Consider the following 25,021-nt stretch of genomic DNA (forward strand, 5'->3'; position numbering starts at 1 on the left):
GATGTTGTGCGGGGTTGTGTGGTGATGTTGTGCGGGGTTGTGTGGTGATGTTGTGTGGCGATGTTGTGTGGCGATGTTGTGTGGTGATGTTGTGCGGGGTTGTGTGGTGATGTTGTGCGGGGTTGTGTGGTGATGTTGTGTGGCGATGTTGTGTGGTGATGTTGTGCGGGGTTGTGTGGTGATGTTGTGCGGGGTTGTGTGGTGATGTTGTGTGGTGATGTTGTGTGGTGATGTTGTGCGGGGTTGTGTGGTGATGTTGTGCGGGGTTGTGTGGTGATGTTGTGCGGGGTTGTGTGGTGATGTTGTGCGGGGTTGTGTGGTGATGTTGTGTGATGATGTTGTGCGGGGTTGTGTGGTGATGTTGTGCGGGGTTGTGTGGTGATGTTGTGCGGGGTTGTGCGGGGTTGTGTGGTGATGTTGTGCGGGGTTGTGTGGTGATGTTGTGCGGGGTTGTGTGGTGATGTTGTGTGGTGATGTTGTGTGGCGGGGTTGTGTGGTGATGTTGTGTGGTGGGGTTGTGTGGTGATGTTGTGTGGTGATGTTGTGCGGGGTTGTGTGGTGATGTTGTGTAGGGCTGTGATTTTGTGTGGGGTTGTGCAGGGTTGTGATATTGTGTGGGGTTGTGTGATATTGTGTGTGGTTGTGCAGGGTTGTGATTTGTGTGATATTGAGCAGTGCGATATTAGCTTGAGGGGACAAACATCATTGTAAATTGTTGAGGACTGAATGTTACAGTTGTGGCTGTCTTGCTAACGACACAGAGTAAGACCACCTCTTCACCTCCCCATAACCTCCCTATGTTGCTCTGGGGCAACAGTGTGACACTAGTCGTATTAGAAACACCGAGCAAACAGACAGACAGAAACTGAGTCACAAGTTTGTAGTGTTTAGCCTAGTGGAGCCTATTTGCTTAAAGTGATATCTCACACAGCCTACTTTTTCGTCAAGAATAAGGCTATTCCAAGTTGCAGGCAACAAATCGTATTCACTTGGACGACACAACCTTTTCCATAACAGACATTGTGAGTGGGAGAGTGTTAGAATGAGGCAGAGAGAGAAAGACGGAGAGGAAAAATGACCAAAAACGTGTCATTAAAAGAAATCCAAAATGACGTCCTTAGCCAGGATAAACATGGCTCACTCTCTGGGGCAGAATCTGCAGTAATTGAAAAGGAAGGAGGAGGTAATGATGAATCTGAGAGGGGGCAGAGCAGAGGCCTACATTTTGAGTTCTATCCTTTAATGAGATTGGGGAATGAACCTGGTAGTTAAGAAAAACCTCTCTCTCTCTCTTTCTCTTATATTAAGTAATGAGAAGAGTAATGCTGGAATGTTCTTTTCAATTTTTTTATTTAACCTTTATTTAACTAGGCAAGTCTGTTAAGAACAAATTCTTATTTACAATGACGGCCGAACCCGGCCAAAACCGGACGACGCTGGGCCGATTGTGCGACGCCCTATGGGACTCCCAATCACGGCCGGATGTGATTCAGCCTGGATTTGAACCAGGGACTGTAGTGACGCCGCAGTGCCTTAGACCGCTGCGCCACTCGGGAGCCCCATTCTATGGGTGTAGAAAGACTGTGTCTTCTGTCCGTCTGTTTCGGCATAGTAGTTGGATTGTCAGATTAAACCAATTATTACTCCAATTAACAATCAGCAATTGCTCAAATGGAAGTAATAGCATAATAGCATTCTAATGTGATTCAAATCTGTTGCGGAATCACAAGATAAGGAGGGAAAAGTTAGAATTGGCCTAGCTTCTGGGAACAGTTACGATTGGCCTAGCTTCTGGGAACAGTTACGATCGGCCTAGCTTCTGGGAACAGTTACGATCGGCCTAGCTTCTGGGAACAGTTACGATTGGCCTAGCTTCTGGGAACAGTTACGATTGGCCTAGCTTCTGGGAACAGTTACGATTGGCCTAGCTTCTGGGAACAGTTACGATTGGCCTAGCTTCTGGGAACAGTTACGATTGGCCTAGCTTCTGGGAACAGTTACGATTGGCCTAGCTTCTGGGAACAGTTACGATTGGCCTAGCTTCTGCCACTTGGGTGTTCGGTCATGTTTTCGGTAGAACAGCTGCATTTTGAAAGATGTTGTGTGAAGCTCTGGATCTGCTGACAGCGCACACACATGCCTGCCATATAATCTCACGGGAGGTGCTTGTTTTATTGCACAACAGCCCATCTTTGGGCTAGGCTAGGGATTTATTGTGATGGGCCTGAAAAGAATACTGCTGTATCCGTGCCAGTCTCTCACAGGCTAATTATTGCCTGCCGACGGGCCCCGGCTCCCCCCGGTCCTTGCTTGTAAATGGCTGTATGTTCACAACAAGTGAATGTTCTATGGGGTGTTTCATTATGTCCCTGGCTGCCATTGGCCATGTATCTCCCTGATAGTCACGATCTGCAATCTCGTAGGCCACCTCAACTGTCTGTCTGTAGGTACAGTAATGATCTGGCCGTGGTCTGATCTACTTTTAAATGGTGTCCGTGTGGATTAAACATGCAGATGCTTTGAGTCGTAGGGAAATACGCTGACATTTCAAAAAGGAGTACTGACCACTAGCTTATCTGTGTACATGCAAGGACAGGAGACATATCCCCTTTAAAGCAGGCGCCAAAGGGTGCGTGCAAGTTCTCCTTTTTCTCCCCCTGAGGAGTGGTGCATTCAAGGTCTGTGGCTTAGAATTGGAACTAGGTCGTGGCCCAGATGAGTGAATTGTTCAACTGTACAGTAGAGAATGAATGAATGAATGAATGAGAGCCTGTAGTCAAGGTCATCTGGAGGAGGAGGGCCCAGTTGTTTTGACTGGTGCTCAGCTAGCTGCTACTGCAGCGGGTCATTTTTGTGAGCGCTAACTGAAACCAGACGTCGGCCTAGACGTTCAGGGGAAGAGAGGGAGCACTGGAAGCACATGCTGCTGAGAGAGAGAGAGAGACCATGCACACACTTTGTGTTCAGTGTTTTGATGAATTAAGGGGCCATTTCCTTTGCTCTTTCAATCGACGTGCGTGTGCATGTCCACGGCATATGTGCGTTCCTATTGTGTGTGGAAGGAGCACACCGATTGCTCTCCCCTATGTTGCAGGAGCCTGATTTGAATGTGGTGGAATACCGCAGTCATCTGCATAACCCAGAGTAGTAATGGTTGGGCTTTATCATCACGAAGGGCAGCGGTACCATATCCATTAATCCCTGTTAAACTGAGCAGAAGACGACTTAAGGAGCCTTGGACGAAGTCGATAAGCTCTGAGGTAAAAAAAAAAAAAAAATAGGCTTTTAAGAAAAGGTTTGAAGGATTTTGTATTAAATGAGTTTTTCCTCTCTCAAGTACAATGTATTAATAATTCTAACTGGTTCGTTCACTTTTCATCGCCACATGTATTTAGACCTTGTATATCCTCTTCTAGCTCAGACCACGAGCCAGGTGAAGTCCGGAGTGCTACAGAAACATAGTTCTGCAATGCCTGGAGAAGTTGAAAGTCTCCAGAACCACATCAATGTATGATCAATCATTTATGGAGTGTTGAGTTACGGCAACAACAAAAAAACTCTTCCAAAACGGACCTGTTTTAGTCCTAAAAACGCAGCAGCAGCTGCTTTGACGGAGTTACTTTAATGACGTTGCTGTGGTACTGGGGTCAAAGTCGCACACAGTGTGGAGGGAGGGAGAGAGAGACAGAGGGTAAATTTACCCTGGCATTGAGGGTAAATAACATTGACTGTGCAAGGCTCTGTTTATTATAATAATAATAAAAGTGCTATTCATTAAAATCTCAAAGCATTTTAAAGCAACAAAAAAAGACAAGCAATTTAGAGAACATCATTCATGAGATGGAAGGTCATGAGAGGGTCAGGAAAGTTCCTGGCTTGAGCGGTCATCGGAGGAAAGTGGTCATAAGGGGGAGGAGCAAGCAAAGCTAGTCTGGGTCATCAAGGTGTCTCGCTGTCCCTCCCCTCTGTGTGACTCGGTTGAAGTTTGAGCTCAGCCACTGCAGTTCATGGACTCCGGAGTAGGTCTATGCTAGCTACTCCTTCACTATTACCAAAAGGAAGCACCCGCTTGGGTGAAGCTACCGCAGTCACGTGGCACCAGAAAGCACACCACATTTCAATAATAATTCAAGAGTAGCGTTAGTCCTCCCTACGATCCTCATCACTCCACACCTCTGCTGTGCCATCTTGCTTTCGGTTCCTCCATCCTCAACCTCCAGACACTGTGCTTATGAGTGCTGTGCTTATGAGTGCTGTGCTTATGAGTGCTGTGCTTATGAGTGCTGTGCTTATGAGTGCTGTGCTTATGAGTGCTGTGCTTATGAGTGCTGTGCTTATGAGTTCTGCCTGCGTCCGTGTCGGAGAGGAGAGTTAGACCGAGGAAGGACAGTTACAGAGAGCATGAGGTACTACAGAGCCAATAATGCTCTGTGCGTCAGAAGTTGCGGGCCGCTCCTTCAGATCAAAGACTAACACTCCGGGGCATTCAGGGAAAGCGAAAATGGGAGGATGGTGAGGAGGAGAGGAAAGAGATGGGGGGGGTGAGGATTTTTGGCCAAGCACCCACTGACTGTAGCTGTTTTTACATCCTTTCTTCTTTGTACTTGGAGCCCTGGCAGTAAAACTTGGATGATTCTTCACACAGGGTCAGCATGGACATGTTTGTTCTCTACTTCTTTGGGATTTTTTCCGTCTATAGAAAAAACGTTTTTAAAGCTTCCAAAAGGGTGTTTCTTCTTTTTATTGACGAGCCTACATGGTTCTGACAGCCACTGGGACTCCCCTGTCTCTCCTCAACACTGACCCCTGACCTCCATTCTATTTTTACCATACAATCCTCCTAACTGTTTCTCTCATCCCAACAGGCTGCACACACTGTGGTTTGTCAATGCTAATCTTCCAACAGCTGCCTGCAGAGATATGTTTGGGATTAAATGGCTGTTTTCTCAGAGCCACCGAGGTTTTCACATGTCCTCAAATGGCTCTGGTGAAATCTGAAATGTGGGACCCCGTCAACATCATTGGGGTCTGATAGGCTCCTATGCACTCCATCTCTTACATAAATGAACATTTTGCAGGCTAATAGTGAAATGAAGTGATGCTTACCATTTAGGGCTGGGCAATTAATTGAAATTGCAATATTGACATGTGCGATATCCATATCGCATGAGGCTGCAATTGTTTTAAGTGCCATGAATGTAATATTCAAATGTATAAGGGTCCCCTGGAAAACTCTGACCAAACACTTTGGTTCCTACCCTGTAGCACTCTGACCAACACTTTGGTCTTACCCTGTCACATAAACTTCTACTGTACCTGGCTTTGTCATTTAGTTGTCATGCCAAACAACACCAACCATAGAATCAGAAAACTCATTTTATTTATATGATTACAACAGTTCATCCAAGTGTTTTGATCGAAATCACAATTTGATTATTTGCCCATATAGTGCAGCCCTGGTTAATGGCAGCCTGATGGTCCCAGATCTGTTTGTGCTGTCTTGCCAACTCACGTATGGTCATTGTAAAGCCAAACACACAAACAGATCTGGAACCAGGCTATAGTTAAGTGGGTCAAGCTGGAAGAAAACTTGGTGAGGTATGGCACGACAATGGGCCTCAGGATCTCATTACGGTATTTCTGTGCATTCAAATTGCCGAGGTTAAAATGCAATTGTGTTCGTTGTCCATAGCTTATTCCTTGCCCAGAACAAAACCCAACCTTCACCATGGGGCACTCTGTTGACAACGTTGACATAAGCAAACTGCGCGCCCACACGCCATACACACTGTTTGCCATCTGCCTGGTACAGTTGAAACCAGGATTATTCAGTTAAGAACACACTTCTCCAGCTTGCCAGTGGCTATTGAAGGTGAGTTTTTGCCCACTGAAGTCGGTTACGACGCCAAACTGCAGTTAGGTCAAGTCCCTGGTGAGGACAACGAGCACGCGGATGAGCTTTCCTGTCATGGTTTCTGACAGTTTGTGCAGAAATTCTTTGGTTGTGCAAACCCACAGTTTAATCAGCTATCTAATTAACTGGTCTCAGACGATCAGGCAGGTGAAGAAGTCTGATGTAGCCTCCCGGGTAGCGCAGTGGTCTAGGGCACTGCATCGCAGTGCTAACTGCGCCACCAGAGTCTCTGGGTTCGCGCCCAGGCTCTGTCGCAGCCGGCCGCGACCGGGAGGTCCGTGGGGCAATGCACAATTGGCGTAGCGTCGTCTGGGGTAGGGAGGGTTTGGCCGGTAGGGATATCCTTGTCTCATCGCGCTCCAGCGACTCCTGTGGCGGGCCGGGCGCAGTGCGCGCCAACCAAGGGGGCCAGGTACACGGTGTTTCCTCCGACACATTGGTGCGGCTGGCTTCCGGGTTGGAGGCGCGCTGTGTTAAGAAGCAGTACGGCTGGTTGGGTTGTGCTTCGGAGGACGCATGGCTTTCGACCTTCGTCTCTCCCGAGCCCGTACGGGAGTTGTAGCGATGAGACAAGGTAGTAATTACTAGCGATTGGATACCACGAAAATTGGGGAGAAAATGGGATAAAATTAAAAAAAAGAAAAAAAAAGAAAAAGAAGTCTGATGTGGAGGTCCTGGTGTAGCGTGGTTACATGTGTGAGGCCGGTTGGACATACTGCCAAATTCTCTAAACCAACGTTGTAGGCGGCTTATGGTAGAGAAATGAACATTCAATTCTCTGGTAACAGCTCTGGTGGATATTCCTGCAATCAAGCATACCATTTTAGTGGCCTTTTATTGTCCCCACCACAAAATGCACTTGTGTAATGATAATGCTGTTTAAATACCTTCTTAATATGCCATACCAGGCAGGTGGATGGATTATCTTGGCAATGGAGAAATGCTCACCAACAGGGATGAGAAATACGTTTTTTTTGTGTCTATGGAACATTTCTGTGATCTTTTATTTCAGCTCATAAAACATGGGACACAACACTTGACACGTCGTTTATGTATTTGTTCTGTTCTTTGTGTAAAATCATTTCTCCACAGTCACAGTGGCAATTTGAATGGCTTATGCTTGTTAAGCCTCACAGTGGAATAACAGTAAACTCCCTTTATGTCACTGGATTACCACCTTTTAAGGGGATACTGCTGCTTTCAACCGCAAGGTATAGCCGGATTAGCCCTCTTTTAGCAACTATAAGGCCACATGGTCATGAAAAACTGTTGGTCTTGGTTTTTTGGTCCCCGGTGTAAAGAAATCATAGGAGTGCTGTGACTCTGAGTGGGAGACAGAGATGGAGACAGAGATGGAGAGTATCCTCCTTCCCCTCCAGTACCCTAGAGCACAATATAAGACAGAGTCCAAGGTCATTTTATTTGGGTTTGGCAGCGGTTTTAACAGCACTGTACAATGATACAGACATTCTGTTCCTCAAACGAGCTGGAACGCTGTCCATTCTATTGTGGTTGAGGGAAATGGCATCGGCTGGGTTGTAAAATCAACACAAGGCACAGTGAGATTGATCACAGAGGAGCTGGCGGCTGGCTGGCATGCAAACAAATGTCCTCAGCTTTAGAATTGATTTGCCTCTTGGCAGCAATGCTTTTCATTCCCACCAAAGGATCTTTGCCATTAAGGAAGCAGGCAAGTGAACATTCCCCAACACTTACTGAGATCAAACTGTGTTTCTTTCTGTGTCAAGCAAAGCTATTAATGCACTTAGTATCCTTCTGTTTCTTTTGAGATAATAGATGTAGAAATATGTCTAATCATCTCGGGCTCTTTTCAGTTCTGTGCCTCTTCGATATTACGATAGAGGTCAAATGAAAGTGTGTATGCTTGAGTTTTAGACCACAGTTGTGCCAACATGGGATAGGCCTGGCCCTATAGCAGCCAATGTGTGTCAGCTAGCCTCTTCTGGTCTCTCTTCTGATACTAGCGGGCTGCATTTAGGCAGCCCAAGCCCAATTTTTTTTTCTTCCTGAATGGCCATTTCACCAATCAGATCTGATGTGTAAAGATATGTGATTGGTCAAAAGACCAATTAGTGGAAAAAAATATCCAAATTGGGCTGCCTGTGTAAACAGTGCCGTGGTGTCAGTTTGCACTGTGCTCTCTTGGCCCAGGGTCAACCATGTGACTCCGGTCTGCTGTGGACCAGCTGCTGGGAAAGACTTGACCCTGGAGGGAAGGGATTCATTGGAGGAGGGGAGGAGACGACCCTGGGGAGACAGGAAGTGACTGGCAGGAACACAAGGGGACCTCTGCACCCAGGAAGTCAGAGACATGACCTCGTGACCCCAGGTCCAAAGAGCACCATGGGAGCTGTTATAACACAAACAGCCTCTACAGACTAGTGCTAACCAGGCAGGTGCTGACAGATAGACAGGGACACTAAAAAGCAACAAAAACAGTCGTCAGTCTGCGAGTGGCGCAGTGTTCTAAGGCACTGCATCTCAGTGCTAAAGGCGTCACTACAGGCCCTGGTTCGATTCCAGGCTGTATCACATCCGGCCATGATTGGGAGTCCCATAGGGCGACTCACAATTGGCCCAGCGTCGCCTGGATTAGGGTTTGGCCGGGGTAGGCCGTTATTGTCAATAAGAATTTGTTCTTAACTGACTTGCCTAGTTAGATAAAAATAGTCTTGAACCAGCCTAGTGTTGAGATATGTTGGCTGTGTCTGATGAAACAGCCTCGACAAACTAATATTACAAAACACCACAATGTAGCCCCTAAAGGAAAATTATGAATAAATAAAACAACAATTAGAATCAGACAATGCATCTGTTGATTTGCAGTCTTTGGCCTTCCTCTTATTCAAGGACAGGCTTTAAAAATTCAAAGCGAATCGGCGAGAACCGAGAACAACAGATAAGACCTTCCTATTACAGCTGGTAGTGGGATCCATATCTTTAATAGACTACAACTGAGAAAGGCAAATGGGAGTGCTCAAAGACATTTATGGGTTATAAAAGCCAAACCGAACCTCACCTCAATTAAGAAATTGCTCCGCAGGGAGGGAGAGAGAGGGAAAAAAGATGGAAGGATAGAACCTGTAGTGCTGTAGTACAAAAGTTGACCTTTAAAAAAAGCCATTCAACATGGTACTGTGGTCTGAGTGGAACTGAATGCTTTTGGATTATCACATTACTTATTCCTCATTCTTTAAAACAGGCTGGTCTCCGGGTCTCAAGTGCATGGGGAAATGTAGTGATTCTGAGTCTGAACCCAGCCGCTCATCTGTCTTTCTTAGGGAAGTGCAGTTTGGGAGCAGTGTTCATGGTGCAGCAGTGAGTATAGGGACAGCTCCCAGTTCAGTCACTGTAAGCCAGCAGCATACCACCCTGCATACCACTGCTGGCTTGCTTCTGAAGCTAAGCAGGGTTGGACCTGGTCAGTCCCTGGATGGGAGACTAGATGCTGCTGGAAGTGGTGTTGGAGGGCCAGTAGGAGGCACTCTTTCCTCTGGTCTAATAAAATATCCCAATGCCCCAGGGCAGTGATTGGGGACACTGCCCTGTGTAGGGTGCCGTCTTTTGGATGGGACGTTAAATGGGTGTCCTGACTCTCTGAGGTCATTAAAGATCCCATGGCACTTATCGTAAGAGTAGGGGTGTTAACCCCGGTGTCCTGGCTAAATTCCCAATCTGGCCCTCAAACCATCATGGTCTCCTAATAATCCCCAGTTTACAATTGGCTCATTCATCCCCCTCCTCTCCCCTGTAACTATTCCCCAGGTCGTTGCTGCAAATGAGAACGTGTTCTCAGTCAACTTACCTGGTAAAATAACGGTAAAATAAATAAAGCCAGCACTGAAATAGCCTACACTTAAATTTGTATTCGCATGAATGTCAAATAAAACAACCATTTTTAAATCTGTAGCATGATATCAATCTATAAGAGCCTGTAGACTTTCAACCACGTGAGAACGATAGAGAATGCATTTTACCGTCCAATTGGACCTGGTCTAATGCTTCACTGAGTCTCTCAGTGCTTGAGTAGTCTCTGGCTCAGAGAGCAGCAGACCCATCTGCACAAAGTAATGAACCACTCAACACCTCCATCGGTGCCTGGATCTATGTATATGTGGGTCCATGTTCGTGTCCAAGACTAGCCTTCCCTACATTAGCAGGCATGTCCCTAGAGTACGGCGTTTTGGGACGTGAGGGAACGTTTTTAGTGGACTAGCCTACGTGAGTGCTGACTCTGGATCTTCCCAGAGTAGTTATTTTGTCTGTTGACACTCATGCCAACAACCTTTTATTAATGTGCTGAACATCAGTCTGCACACACTTACCCTTCATATCCACACTTATGCCTGCGGCTTGCAGCAGCAGCACACCGGAATGCACCTGTCTGTCTGCTCCTCTTTGATCCAGAGCATGGCTGAACCCAACCCGGCTCTCTGTATCTCTCCTAGACTGGGAAGCCACAAGCTAGTGCACATCGTTCTACTACTGTGGCCTGCACAGCAAGAATACGCAGACTTAAGCCAAATCGACAAACCTTTATCAAGGCCGTTTTGGATATGGTGCAAGTCCTGTTTTGTGTAAATTGTACAGTTTACTTGTAGGCTAGTGGCTGATTCCACTCACGTAGAGTCGTCGCCCCCCCCCCCCCCCCCTTTGTCTTGAACAAAACGTTTTGATCATTTGCGAGCCTTCGTCTTTATTTTTCAAATTGGAGTGATTTGATGTCAGATGTGTTGATTTTTGTAACCTACACTCATTCTGCTAAACCATCTGCATCTTCATATTAAAGATCCACAACTACACGTCAGCCCCTCGACGGGATTGTGGACTCGTCTGGACAGCAGAGCAGAAATTAATTTGTCACATCCCAGCCTGACACATCCAAGGACATTTATTATGATGATGACGATGATGGGGATTACTCAGCCTGACTAAATGTCATTTCCCTCATGCTCAATGGACATTTTATGGATGGTGGATATATATTTTTTCTCTCTCCCTCTTTCTATCATTTCCCCCCTCTCTCTTTTTCACATGTAATATGATCCCTCTCTTTGCCCCCAGTGTCAGCAGTGTTTTTGGCTGCTGTTCATACACGCTCTGAGCATTATGTTGCCGTAATAAAAATGGAAGCCGCCTTTCGGGCTACTGCCGTGTTCAGCTCTGGCTCTGCATGTCTCATCCTTCTGGTCTGTGTAGACTCTAGCTGTAGGCCCAGTGTTTGAACAGGTGTTCAGACAGAAGCACAGCAACAGACTCCAGTCCTCCAGGACCACATTCCAGTTTTTTCGTTTTTACTCCCAGGCAAATTGTAAATGTAGCACTCATTCAAAGGCAATAAGGAAAGGTAGCAGACTCCGTGGCCCTCGGACAGGATTTGTTCCTCTGTGTTGGGAGAGGCCCAGAGAAGCTTAGCTGGCTTCTAGGCTATCTGCAGGGGTTGATGGGTGGCTCAATAGCTGCTGTTTCAAATAGGTTAGAAATGAGTATGGGGAGTAGTGGTGTGCTTGAAGCCTCCAGGATATCATTTTTTTTAAAGACTGAACTTCAACTCTGGTGTCCCATCAGACATGGTTGCTGTAGGATACCTAGTAGAGATCAGAGGATGACAGAGTAGTTCATGTAGCAGTGGAGAGAGTGGACCTCAGGGACTACCTGTCTCCATTCACACACACCAGGGCTTCACATTTGACCGGTGGCATTTTAATTTAACGGACATTTGAGAAATTTACCGGACCCATATGCATTGGGTGCGTAATCGGATTAGGGCTTCCACCCACTGTGCACAGAATGACAGAAATCACATTTTAGATCATTGTAATTAATTTTAACAGGACATGCAAGTCTATATGATTCAACAATGTGCGGTCATTCTAGCCACATTCTGATGCGCACTTTCAAGATGTTAGAATAACTGTCCACATGTACTTTTCCTCAGCCAACAAGACGAGTAACGAACAGCAAAATCACTTACCTACGTCAACCTACTATCCCCCATCGTAGACAAGTTGACCTGTTCTATTGGTCAGCTGGTTGAGAAAGAAATGACCAATTCCAAACAGACTCCGGGACAGTTGTGGGATGATAGATTCCAAATTCGTACAAGCAGTAGAAAAACTTCTAAAAAAGCTATGCGTTTAATGCAACAGATTAGAACGTTGAGTTGAAAATGTTGATACACTCGCATTTCTTCACATTGTAAGCGCAGCAATGTGCACTAGGCAGTAAGTAGGCTACTCTCGAATGTTCGTTCCACAATGCAATTAGCAGGAAAACACCGTACATGCAAGCGGTTTCAAGTAACCGAAATTAAAATATCCGTTTAGAAATGTAGAAAGAGGGGAGATCTAATATGCAGCAACTAGCATGTGTTGCTAATATGACTAGGATTGTGCATTTGGCTACTGGAAAATGAAAAAGTTTATATAAAATAATTGCCTCCACGGATATGGTCTGATCTTTGCCTAGGCTAATTTAAAGCAAGACTAATATGTAGGAAAACGTTCAGGTTTTAAATATGCACACTGCCTCCAGCTCATTGCAAAGTGGTGTGTGACGCGCTGAGGAAGTCTGCATTCCGTTGCCTGTGCATTTACTGTTTGACATGCTGTAGCAGCAGCTTTGACAGATGTTCCGTTCAGACTGTATGCTGTAAATGATACATAACGATTATATTGTACGCTTGCACCAATTTAATACCACTAAATTATGCAAATTAACCTGTAGACCCGAGAATCATGATCAGTCAAATGTATTTACATTGAGTAGAATTAGGGTTGTGCCACGCTTGTATAAAGGATTTTGGAGACAGGCGCAGGAGAACACAATATAGGTTTTTAATACACACCAAACAAACACGTATACAAAAACACTGGGCTGTACCCAAACAAAAGAGTGAGGGTAAACCTTGTTGACCGACACGGGACGATACCCGAAATACACAATATATATAGCACGCAGTTTAACAGCTGCACCAACGCATAGGTACTCACACCACCAACGGACATGGGAACTATAACCGACAGAGGGAACATATATAACATACTAACCAGGGGAAATGGGAACCAGGTGTGTGTGTAATCAGACAAGACAGTCCGGGGTTGATGATAATGAATCCCGTTCAGTGAAGCCTAGAAAGCCAGTGAACAGAATGAGCATCAGTACCGGGGATCCGTGACAGGTTGCGCATTTTGGGGAATAATCAGAGGTGGAAACTTTCCGTGGGAATTAACGGGAATATATGGGAATTATTATTAATACCATTTAAATGTAGATTTTTTTTGCATTGGATATATTTACCATATCATATGGAGACAGAAACATAAACCTTTAGAGGTTTAGACATAATTGCAAATAATTAAATCCTTCCAATATAAATACATGTAGTTACAAATGGAACTTTAATTAAATGAGTTGACTCTTCCACATGGGATGATTTCACTGAACAACAAAAGAAAGGGAATTTGGAATGATCCCCAATGATCCATCGCATCTCGCTAAAACGTTTTCAACATACATCTGTAAAATGCTAGTCTAGAAACTAAAGCTTTGGTTGTCTTCCTCTCAGGCTTCCATGTCTTCTCCCTGGACCTCCTCAATGTCCACCTCTTGAACATCAGACTCTAAGGCCTCATCTTCACTGTTACTTTCCAACCTTGTTGAGGATGGCTCATTGTCAGGCTCAAAAAGCCTCACGTTTGCCCGGATGGCCACCAATCTTTCAACCCTTGTATTGGTCAGCCAGTTCCGTGCTTTGGTGTGTGTTCCCAAACAAGGACCAGTTGCGCTCTGAGGCGGCTGATGTTGGTGGGATTTGGAGGATGATGGAGGCAACAGGGAAAAGAGCCTCGGATCCACAAAGTCCCTTCCACCAGGTGGCTGTAGAGATATGATGCCATATCGCATCTGCATCCCAAAGCCCTTGCTTGGAAGTGTACTTCGCCAGACTACCAAGAACCTTGACCTCATCCAGGCCAAGGTGGCGAGACATGGTGGTGATGACACCATAGGCCTTGTTGATCTCTGCACCAGACAGGATGCTCTTGTCAGCATACTTGGAGTCAAACATGTACACAGAGGCGTGTATGGGTTTCAGGCAGAAGTCTTTAACGCTTTTTGATGTATTTCAGAACTGTCAAACATGATGACAACACCCTTCCAACGGGTGTTGCTGGGCAGCTTCAATGTGGTGCTCTCATTCTTCTCACTTTGCTTGGTGAGGTAGATTGCTGCTATAACTTGATGACTTCACATACCTAACCATTTCCTTAGGTCTCTTGTAGAGTGTATCCATTGTTTTCAGTGCCATGATGTCCTTGAGGAGCAGATTCAATGCATGCGCAGCACAGCCAATGGGTGTGATGTGAGGGTAGGACTCTTCCACTTTAGCCCAGCATTGTCTGTCACCAGTGCAAATACCTTCTGTGGTCCAAGGTCATTGACTGCCTTCAGCTCATCTGCAATGTAGAGACTGGCGTGTCTGTTGTTCCTTGTGTCTGTGCTCTTGTAGAATACTGGTTGAGGGGTGGAGATGATGTAGTTAGTTATTCCTTGCTCATGAACATTCGGCCACCCATCAGAGATGATTGCAATACAGTCTGCTTTCTCTATGATTTGCTTGACCTTCACTTGAACTATGTTGAACTCTGCCTCCACCAAATGAGTAGATAAAGCATGTCTGGTTGGAGGGGTGTATGCTGGGCGAAGAACATTCAGAAATCTCTTCCAATACACATTGCCTGTGAGCATCAGAGGTGAACCAGTTGCATACACAGCTCGAACAAGACATTTATCAGCATTTCTCTGACTATGTTCCTCCATTGAGTCGAAAAATTGATTCCAGGAGGACCATGAGCTGTTGCTATCGATAAGGTGTCCGATTCATCATTTTCCCCTTGAATAAAAGTAGAGGGACTTTTGTCAGAGGTTGTGAGCGCTGAGGGAACTTTATGCACTTGGCCAGATGATTCTGCATCTTTGTTACATTCTTCACATATGATTTGGCACAGTATTTGTAAATGTACACAGCTTTTCCTTCTACATCAGCTGCAGTGAAATGTCTCCATACATCAGATAGTGCCCGTGGCAATTTCCTGTAAAGATTAGAAAAAAAGAGTAAAAAAAACAAAATACAATTCCATGTACAGATAAATAGTTAAGCAGTTAGATTAATCAACTCCTTCGTAAGATACATGTTTTAAAATGAAACATGTATGGAAACATGTTGTGAATTAACACTCCTCAACTAGCAGGCTCAAGCAAGCTAAAACCCATATGGTAGCAAAAATGAACTAGCAGAAATTGTTAACAAGTTAGAAATTATTTAAACACACTTTGCTGCAGGCTACTATTTTCTAGTTAACAAAAAAACATGTATGTCATATAAATATATTCAGCCCACCCAGTATTATAATCAAAACTTAGCAGAAAGCATATAGTCCTTGGCTCAGACAGTGTAGTAGTGTGGGCTCAATAGCATCTCATTAGTGTGCAAGATCTTGAGAATCAGCTGTACACGTGATGGAAGAGTGCACTGCACATGTGATGGAAGTATGTACTGTGCATGCTGGGGGTTGCAATTCCATTGAATTGGGGATAGTTCAAACAAAATATGTCACAAGACCTAGAATTACCTTATGTCTATCCCACAAAAAAGGTTCACTGTTATAAGCTAACTTTTTTTTTAAAAGGAAAGAATTTAAACAAAATTCCCCAAATTCCTGGGCTTAACTTCCCATTCGGGAAATTTCCCGGAAAGTTTCTGACCCTTTGCAACCCTAACTAGTATTTCCATCAATCAATAGGCTAAAAAACATTATTTCACAATGGGATTTTTTCTTCTTCTCCCGGACAATTGGCCGGCGCCAATTTTGTTTATTCAGCTTTTGTATTTTTTTTTTATCGCCCAAAAGCCAGCTATTACCGGCTAACGGAAACCCTGACACAAACACACACACACACACACACACACACACACACACACACACACACACACACACACACACACACACACACACACACACACACACACACACACACACACACACACACACACACACACACAAAGTGAGTCTATTAGTTCCACACTTCTCACATGCCCTCCCCTTGGCATGGCATGACATGGTACCCTGGCAGTGGTCCCTGCTGTCAGGGCTGGTTAGGCCTAGGTGAGCTGAGACGCCACCCAGCTAGCAGGGGGTCGAAGGGGGAGCGGAGAGCACAGCAGGCACTGGGAACCGTGCTTAGCCTCTGTGTCGCTCCATCCACATACTTTCCCTCTTGCGTGCTCTGCCTGCTCCTATAGACTCTAACCCAGTCGGTACTGGAAGCTCTGCACTGCCTGCTCCTATAGCCTCTAACCCAGTCCGTACTGGAAGTTCTGCACTACAGCCCCGTCTGGGTCCACAGTTTTCCCGTTTGAGGTCATTGTCTTTATAGCACTCTGCTGCTCTCATACTGAGTCACACAGTAGCATGATGACGAACCTCTCTTCCAGTCTCTCTCCTGGTCTTCACATTGATCATCATTGGTCCTCCTTTCTCTAATGAAAGACATCACTCTTTCTTTCTCCCTCGGTCTTTCTGCCCCCTCTCTCTCCCTTTGTATTACTCGCCCCATCCTTCTCTCTGACCTTCCCCCCCATCTTTCTCTTAGTCTTCCCCTCTCCTCCCCTTCTCTCCTGCTTCTCAGACGAATGAAAAGGATCCTCAAATTGGATTACAGAGCTGGGTGAGACGGAGATGAAGGAATTGGCTGAGTTGGGCCTGGTTAAACCCGTTAGGAATCTCTCTCTACCCACTACAGGCAGCTTCGACCCTGCTGCACATTTATGCAATTACACTGAAAACTGGTCCACGTCCTCCCCAGCCTCCTGGTCCTATCCCCTCTAGGGTAATCCCTGCTCTCCTGACCTCCATAAGCACTCTCTGCTATTGGTTAATACATGCTTTGTGCCCTAATGATCTATTAAAGACTTCAAAGTTATTATTAAGTAATACTTGCTTAACCTTCCTCTCAGTTCAGTATTATATTTGTGGAAATGCACAATATACACAAGACGCATAATAAGAAATTGTGATTTTTGTAGGTGTGTGTGTGTGTGTGTGTGTGTGTGTGTGTGTGTCTGTGTGTGTGTGTGTGTGTGTGTGTGTGTGTGTGTGTGTGTGTGTGTGTGTGTGTGTGTGTGATCTTGACCTTCTGTCTCAGTTCTCTTCTTCTGAGATGCCAGAGCAGGTCCCGATCTTCCAAACCCGCCTGAATAAGCCTCGGACAGCTTGTCTCCATCTTCTGAGAAGAAAACGCAATATACAGTGGGGAGAACAAGCATTCGATACACTGCCGATTTTGCAGGTTTTCCTACTTACAAAGCATGTAGAGGTCTGTAATTTTTTATCATAGGTACACTTCAACTGTGAGAGACGGAATCTAAAACAAGAATCCAGAAAATCGCATTCTATGATTTTTAAGTAATTAATTTGCATTTTTATTGCATGACATAAGTATTTGATCACCTACCAACCAGTAAGAATTCCGGCTCTCACAGACCTGTTAGTTTTTCTTTAAGAAGCCCTCCTGTTCTCCACTCATTACTTGAATTAACTGCACCTGTTTGAACTCGTTACCTGTATAAAAGACACCTGTCCACACACTCAATCAAACAGACTCCAACCTCTCCACAATGGCCAAGACCAGAGAGCTGTGTAAGGACATCAGGGATACAATTGTAGACCTGCACAAGGCTGGGATGGGCTACAGGACAATAGGCAAGCAGCTTGGTGAGAAGGCAACAACTGTTGGCGCAATTATTAGAAAATGGAAGAAGTTGAAGATGACGGTCAATCACCCTCGGTCTGGGGCGCCATGCAAGATCTCACCTCGTGGGGCATCAATGATCATGAGGAAGGTGAGGGATCAGCCCAGAACTACACGGCAGGACCTGGTCAATGACCTGAAGAGAGCTGGGACCACAGTCTCAAAGAAAACCATTAGTAACACACTACGCCGTCATGGATTAAAATCCTGCAGCGCACGCAAGGTCCCCCTTCTCAAGCCAGCGCATGTCCAGGCCCATCTGAAGTTTGCCAATGACCATCTGAATGATCCAGAGGAGGAATGGGAGAAGGTATGTGGGTCTGATGAGACAAAAATAGAGCTTTTTGGTCTAAACTCCACTCGCCGTGTTTGGAGGAAGAAGAAGGATGAGTACAACCCCAAGAACACCATCCCAACCGTGAAGCATGGAGGTGGAAACATCATTCTTTGGAGATGCTTTTCTGCAAAGGGGACAGGACGACTGCACTGTATTGAGGGGAGGATGGATGGGGCCATGTATTGCGAGATCTTGGCCAACAACCTCCTTCCCTCAGTAAGAGCATTGAAGATGGATCGTGGCTGGGTCTTCCAGCATGACAACGACCCGAAACACACAGCCAGGGCAACTAAGGAGTGGCTCCGTAAGAAGCATCTCAAGGTCCTGGAGTGGCCTAGCCAGTCTCCAGAACTGAACCCAATAGAAAATCTTTGGAGGAGCTGAAAGTCCGTATTGGCCAGCAACAGCCCCGAAACCTGAAGGATCTGGAGAAGGTCTGTATGGAGGAGTGGGCCAAAATCCCTGCTGCAGTGTGTGCAAACCTGGTCAAGAACTACAGGAAAAGTATGATCTCTGTAATTGCAAACAAAGGTTTCTGTACCAAATATTAAGTTCTGCTTTTCTGATGTATCAAATACTTATGTCATGCAATAAAATGCAAATGAATTACTTAAAAATCATAGAATGTGATTTTCTGGATTTTTGTTTTAGATTCCGTCTCTCACAGTTGAAGTTTGTAAGTAGGAAAACCTGCAAAATCGGCAGTGTATCAAATACTTGTTCTCCCCACTGTAGTTATTTCTCCATGTTGTCAGATTCCTATACTCTACCGTAACTGTTTTGACAATGATTAAGGTGTGGGCAATGTTCTATTTACAGTTACAATGATCTGTTGCCTTTTTATGAAATATTACATCTCTTGAAGAACTTACCACGGCACTATGCTGGCGTTCCACTGCACACCGAGCTGAACAGGGTGTGAGCAGACAGAGCAGAGCGGTGATGGAACAAGACGACAACCTAGCTGAGTTTGTACGTCTCAGGTCAAGACATGGATAGCCATTGCGAAGGAAAGTCTGAACACAAAAATTATAATTTTGAAAAGATTGCCATTTCCATGTTTGCTTCAGAGAGGAAAAACGGCCGTTATGGATGTTACGGCCTCCGTTAGGGATGTTACGCCCTCCGTTATGGATGCTACGCCCTCCGTTAGGGATGTTACGCCCTCCGTTATGGATGTTACGCCCTCCGTTATGGATGTTACGCCCTCCGTTATGGATGCTACGCCCTCCGTTAGGGATGTTACGCCCTCCGTTAGGGATGTTACGCCCTCCGTTATGGATGCTACGCCCTCCGTTATGGATGTTACGCCCTCCGTTATGGATGTTACGCCCTCCGTTATGGATGTTACGCCCTCCGTTAGGGATGTTACGCCCTCCGTTATGGATGCTACGCCCTCCGTTATGGATGTTACGCCCTCCGTTATGGATGTTACGCCCTCCGTTAGGGATGTTACGCCCTCCGTTAGGGATGTTACGCCCTCCGTTAGGGATGTTACGCCCTCCGTTATGGATGTTACGCCCTCCGTTATGGATGTTACGCCCTCCGTTATGGATGTTACTTCCTCCGTTATGGATGTTACGCCCTCCGTTATGGATGCTACGCCCTCCGTTAGGGATGTTACGCCCTCCGTTATGGTTGTCATAAATAGACATTCAAATCTTAAAGATTTCTTGGATCAAAATCTATCATAAAGCATATGACATTTTGAAGTTCAAAATGTCAGCAGAAGGCATAGTACCTCAGGATTGTATAATTACAGGCAGTCTGAATATAGTGTACAAGGCCAGGCACCACAACCTAATACATTATCTTTCTCTTTCTCAATATAATTTGTATCCAACATTTACTCAAGTGTTTCCTTTATTTTGGAAGTTCCCTGTACATATGCCTATACTGCCAATCCACTTTTCTGGACACTGAATAAAGTCTATATTTTGGGGGGCTTTCAGTTGAGAAGATACTCCAGGCCTTTTCACAGATTGTTGATCTTTTTGTCTAAAAACAGTACTGCCATGTATGAGAAATGCATTTCAGCATATATTTGTCAAGAGAATCTTAGCTAGAACACATACATTTTCAAGATATCAAAAATGTTCAAGATATTAACAATTTCAAGATATCAACAATTGCTTCAGGAAAAGTCTAAAGAATACTTCTCAGAACCAGCACACTAAATCTGGTGAATGCACAATCATCTGAAGCCAAGATATTATATCAATAGTGATGGGGAAAATTGATCCAGTTACATATCGAGAATATTTTTGACGATATACTGTATCGTTTTGACCATCGCAATATTGTTTTTGCGCTAGTTGACTGTACCTGAACCAAAATGTCAATGTATTTCCTTCATAGCTTGTTCTCTATCTTCTTTTTTGAAATAGAGAGCCAATTTGTTTTCAGCACTTTTTTTTATTTACATCAAAACTAGTTTTCTCATGGCTGTCTCTTGGCCGTCTGCAGCAGACATATGGTAAGCAATATGTTTGGACCGTGGAATCGCAATAAAATGACAGTATCGACTCGCAATACATGTAGAATTGTGAGATTCGCAAAACATATCATATGGGCACCTAAGTATCGTGACAATATCATATATTTACAAGACAGTAGAACACAACTCAAGACACTTACATTTGTTCTGTATTGCTTCATGAACACCTCCTATTCATAACTAACACTGGGGGACAGCTGTGAGTGGAAAACCCAAGCTCTGTGAGCGCTTTCTAAAAGCCATGAAATATGAATGCCTAATGGTGAAAATGTATGCAATTTCCTAGTTAAACTGGTCAAAAAAATGAACTGCAACATATAGACCTTAAGGATAATCATGACCCCGGTTTAATTTGGAAATGCCTAACTTTATTTGTACCCGCTTACGGTAGGTTGACCTTCCCACGGAATTACCCCTATATGCACAAAGCATGGGATAAAACCGAAAATGTTTTTTAAAGAATAGGAGCTTAGGGTACAAGTCTAGTTGAGTAACTAAAACTGTATAATCAATAAAGATGGTTTAATATGTTGACAGGCAACAAAGGATTTATGGTGCGTTGAGGTTAATGTATTTTATGGCTTTGCAATTTGCATATCTGTTTTCAGCATTAGGCCCAAAATCAACTTCTGCTTGAAAATAATGTCTTCAACATATTTGTGCCTTTTTTTAACCCTGCCAGTTGATGACAGTAGGCTTGACAGCCTTTATCAGGCTCTTCCTGCCCTACGGTCATGGATGAGAGAGGAAAGAATTCCAGCAGGGTGACATCATCACTCATAGACAATAGTGGCTTTCTCTTGCTGGGTCACTGAGGTTCTTTACTGTAGCCTTAGTGAGTCATATCAAACTCAATGGGCTGTAGAAATAACAGGGAATCCGTTAAGAGACATCCCTCGCAGCCCTGCGTACCTGTTTCCTGGACCCTTAGACTAAAGAACACTTTCAATCGAGGTGAGCATGCTTTTTTATTCAGAGTTTGATCTGGGTCTGGAAAAATGGCCCCCCTGAGTTGAAAAGAAGGACTCTATGAACTGTGAATAAGGGGGTCTCAGTCAGGCGGAGAAGTGGCCAGTGGTTAGTGTGACAGCTCTGAAGTGTGTGCATTATCATTTTTGCTCGGCGCCTGGGACCCCCCCAGCCCTCCCTCCCTGACTTGTCAAGGCCGTCCCGCTGAAGGGTGATGGGTGAGAGGGCTGGGGACTCCGGTGCTGGCTGGCTCACAGCCTCATCCCAGTGGAGGGCGTCAGGACGATGGGGGAGCGCACCTCTTGACTGGCCCTGGAAGGAAAAACGGCCTGTCACTGCAATATCTCTCTGACACACACAGTCTGGCTGGGGACACCATCCAGTAAGAGATCACTCCATCTTGTCTCTCTCTCTCTCTTTCTCTGGCTTTCTCTCTTTCTCATTCTATCTCTGTCTTCTTTTCTACTCCCCCTCTCATCTCTTTTACCCCCCCCCCCCCATGTCCCTAATGTCTCTATCTTGATATCGCACTCTCGTTTATTTTTTTCTCCCATCCTTCCTTCCATCTTTCTCTCTCCCATCCCTCCCTCCATCTCTCTCTCTCCCCTCCCTCCATCTCTCCATGAATAGACACCAGTCTTTGTGTTGTTTACCCTCAGTGTGCAGCAGAACAAGATATCTTGTGGATCGGTTTGATATATTCCTTATTAGGACTGCAGGTGCTGGCTGCCTTAACTCTCTCTCTAAGCCGTGCGTGTGTATAGACGCATTTAACATAGAACAGTGCTCTGCTCAGTGTGTCGCTGAATAATTCAGTAGATTTGAGAATAATAAGAAAAGCTGGTAAAAGGGAGAGGCTCTTGTGTGGTTTGGTAGTAAAGCGTGAACTCTCTACAAGTAGGGAAGGAGAGGGTTCCTTTGATTACTTACCTCGAGTCCTAAGTGTCTCTCACACACACACACACACACACACACACACACACACACACACACACACACACACACACACACACACACACACACACACACACACACACACACACACACACACACACACACACGGTAGTTCTCAGCCTACCTGGATTACAGGGCAGAGAGGCTCCGTTCTGCCAGATGTCTTACAACAACAGCTGTGTGACAGACACGCGAGTGCCAAGTCCAGGCCTGCACCCTGTCAGTCTGAGACCAACACAGACCATAGTGGTAGATGGCACCATCCCTCTGAGATTGGCTTCAGAGTGTTTGTGCGTGTGTGTGCGTGTGTGTGAGAAACATGTTTATACTCTCGTGTTTTTCAGGGGTTGCACTGAAACGGCTCACCTCGTCGTTTTATTAATGTGTGTGTATCACTGGTGTTCGTCTGTGTGTGCATTGTCGCGTGTTTAAATGCCTTGTTAACTAGGGCAGGGACGATTCCTCAGGATCGTGGCAAGGAAACGGAACACGAAGCGGATTTAACATCTTTAGGAAAACGGAGCTAATGTTGTAAACTAACGTTATGTCGTCATCCAGAGTCACATTTATTTATTTTCCAACCTACAGCACACAATATTTTAAATACAGCAGGTTTTTAAAGGACCAAATAGTTTATTTTGTGTTTTTCATTTTTTGCCATGTAAATATTGCGATAAAGGGCATCGTCACAGCCCTACTGTTAACCCCACCCTGACCTAACAGTATGTCTCCCTGTGTCTCTCTCTGTTCCAGAGGGGCTCCATGAACAATGACGGAGGAGGTGATAGTTATAGCCAAGTGGGACTACTCGGCTCAGCAGGAACAGGAACTTGACATCCGGAAAAACGAGCGGCTGTGGCTCCTGGATGACAGTAAGACCTGGTGGAGGGTAAGGAACGCCTCCAACCGGACCGGCTACGTACCCTCTAACTATGTGGAGAGGAAAAACAGCTTAAAGAAGGCCTCGCTGGTGAAAAACATCAAAGACACACTCGGTGAGTTGGGTTAAGTGTGTAGGTGGGTGGACGAGGGTGTGCGTAAGATAGGGCATCTCTGCTATTTTCTGGGGGTGCACTGAGGCGGTGCGACACACACTATCTCTAAGTAGTGTGTGTGTGTGTGTGCGCGTGTTTTCTTCTCTCTGCTGTTTTCTAGGGGTGCCTCCACAGAGGCGTCTCACCTCCGTGTGTTTCATGCGGATGAAGCACTGTTAAAATGCTTGACTACTTCACACACTTACAGTTAGAAATGTTTTCTCAAGGCTGGTGATATGTAAACAGTATGTTTAATACAGAAGAGTTTTGTTTTGTGAGGCGTCCCTTAAGCTATTCATTATCAGGCAAGGGAAAGCTGGTGTGATCGATCAGGAGAAATGCCGGTATTGAAGCAGCTTTTTTCCCAGGTCAGAAGAGGTAAGAACTAATTTAATATGAAGTGCAAGGATCAAAGATTTTCTTGGCTGGACAACGGCTGGGATTAGCTAATATCCTGTAATTTTCACTGTGGACTGATCGGGTAGAACTCTCACCCTTATTAGGCTAATGAATGAATCTCTGTTCGTACTAAGATGTTCGTACTCACAGAGAATTGGAGATCATTTCCAATGGAGCGAAAGGGCAAGGTGATGCAATTTTTTATTTTTTATTTAAATTGTCGACACTCAAGAGTGATACTGGGCAATAGGAACTGAAGTTGTGATGAGACGGAACCTTGCCGTTCAATGTTATCAGTGAAGAATAGGCGCATGCATCAGAAATGCACAAGATAGATGAGACTTCGAATTGAAAGAATAGGATAACTAGCCAAGAGGATTTCTCCCAGTACTTTGCCTAGTTGTCAGAGGTCTTGACAGACAATGCAATTAGCAATCTGCTGCTTGTCTGATCCCAGCGCCGGGTCTCTGATCAGCCATGCATCCTATGCTGAGAGCCGAGAGATGGAGAGAATTAGAATGAGAGAGGGGGGGGGGGGAGAAAGAAAGAGAGAGCGAGACAGGGAGTATGTTGGTAGTAAATCTCTCTGTCAGGAGAAACGAGCCATGGCCCATGGCATTTACTGTCCCTGAATACTGCTTTATTTGATGTAGCTAGCTGTACACTCATCTGTACTCTCGCGCTCTCTCTCTCTCTGTCTCTCTCGCTCTCTCTCTGTCTCTCTCGCTCTCTCTCTGTCTCTCGCTCTCTCTGTCTCTCGCTCTCTCTCTGTCTCTCTCTCTCTGTCTCTTTCTCTGTCTCTCTCTCTCTCTCTTGTTATCTCTCTCCCTGTGAATTAATGAGCCTTGGAACTTCAGGAAACATTTTTCACATTTCTAATCTCCCCTATCATCCATCGCAGATGAATAATCTACATAATGTTTAGTGAGGATAAATTGAGAAGATAAATTGTAGCCCTGGGCAGGCAGAGAGTAGATAGCTCATCATGGACACGTGGCACATGTTGTGCTGTTTAGGGAATAATCGATCATTTGACTGCTGTTCGGGCCCACAGCTGACAGGTCGATATCTAACCTCCGTCATGA

The 25,021-nt window shown here is 45.2% G+C and overlaps 1 protein-coding gene across 5 annotated transcripts in view; it reads left to right on the forward strand.

Annotated features, from left to right (window-relative positions):
- Positions 1-25,021, forward strand: part of LOC129859620 (cytoplasmic protein NCK2-like) — a 57,731-nt gene that overhangs the window by 17,638 nt on the left and 15,072 nt on the right. For 3 of the 5 annotated variants that reach the window (XM_055929647.1, XM_055929648.1, XM_055929650.1), the window contains exon 2: positions 23,257-23,498. In XM_055929647.1, coding sequence (XP_055785622.1) covers positions 23,273-23,498 — 226 coding nt within the window. In that variant the 5' untranslated portion in view covers positions 23,257-23,272. Of the gene's footprint in view, positions 1-21,400; positions 21,535-21,709; positions 21,932-23,256; positions 23,499-25,021 lie in introns of those variants that run through there. The other 2 variants (XM_055929649.1, XM_055929651.1) reach the window with 2 other exon arrangements.

Source organism: Salvelinus fontinalis, chromosome 7 (assembly GCF_029448725.1).
Source record: "Salvelinus fontinalis isolate EN_2023a chromosome 7, ASM2944872v1, whole genome shotgun sequence".
In the NCBI taxonomy this organism is placed as follows: domain Eukaryota; kingdom Metazoa; phylum Chordata; class Actinopteri; order Salmoniformes; family Salmonidae; genus Salvelinus; species Salvelinus fontinalis.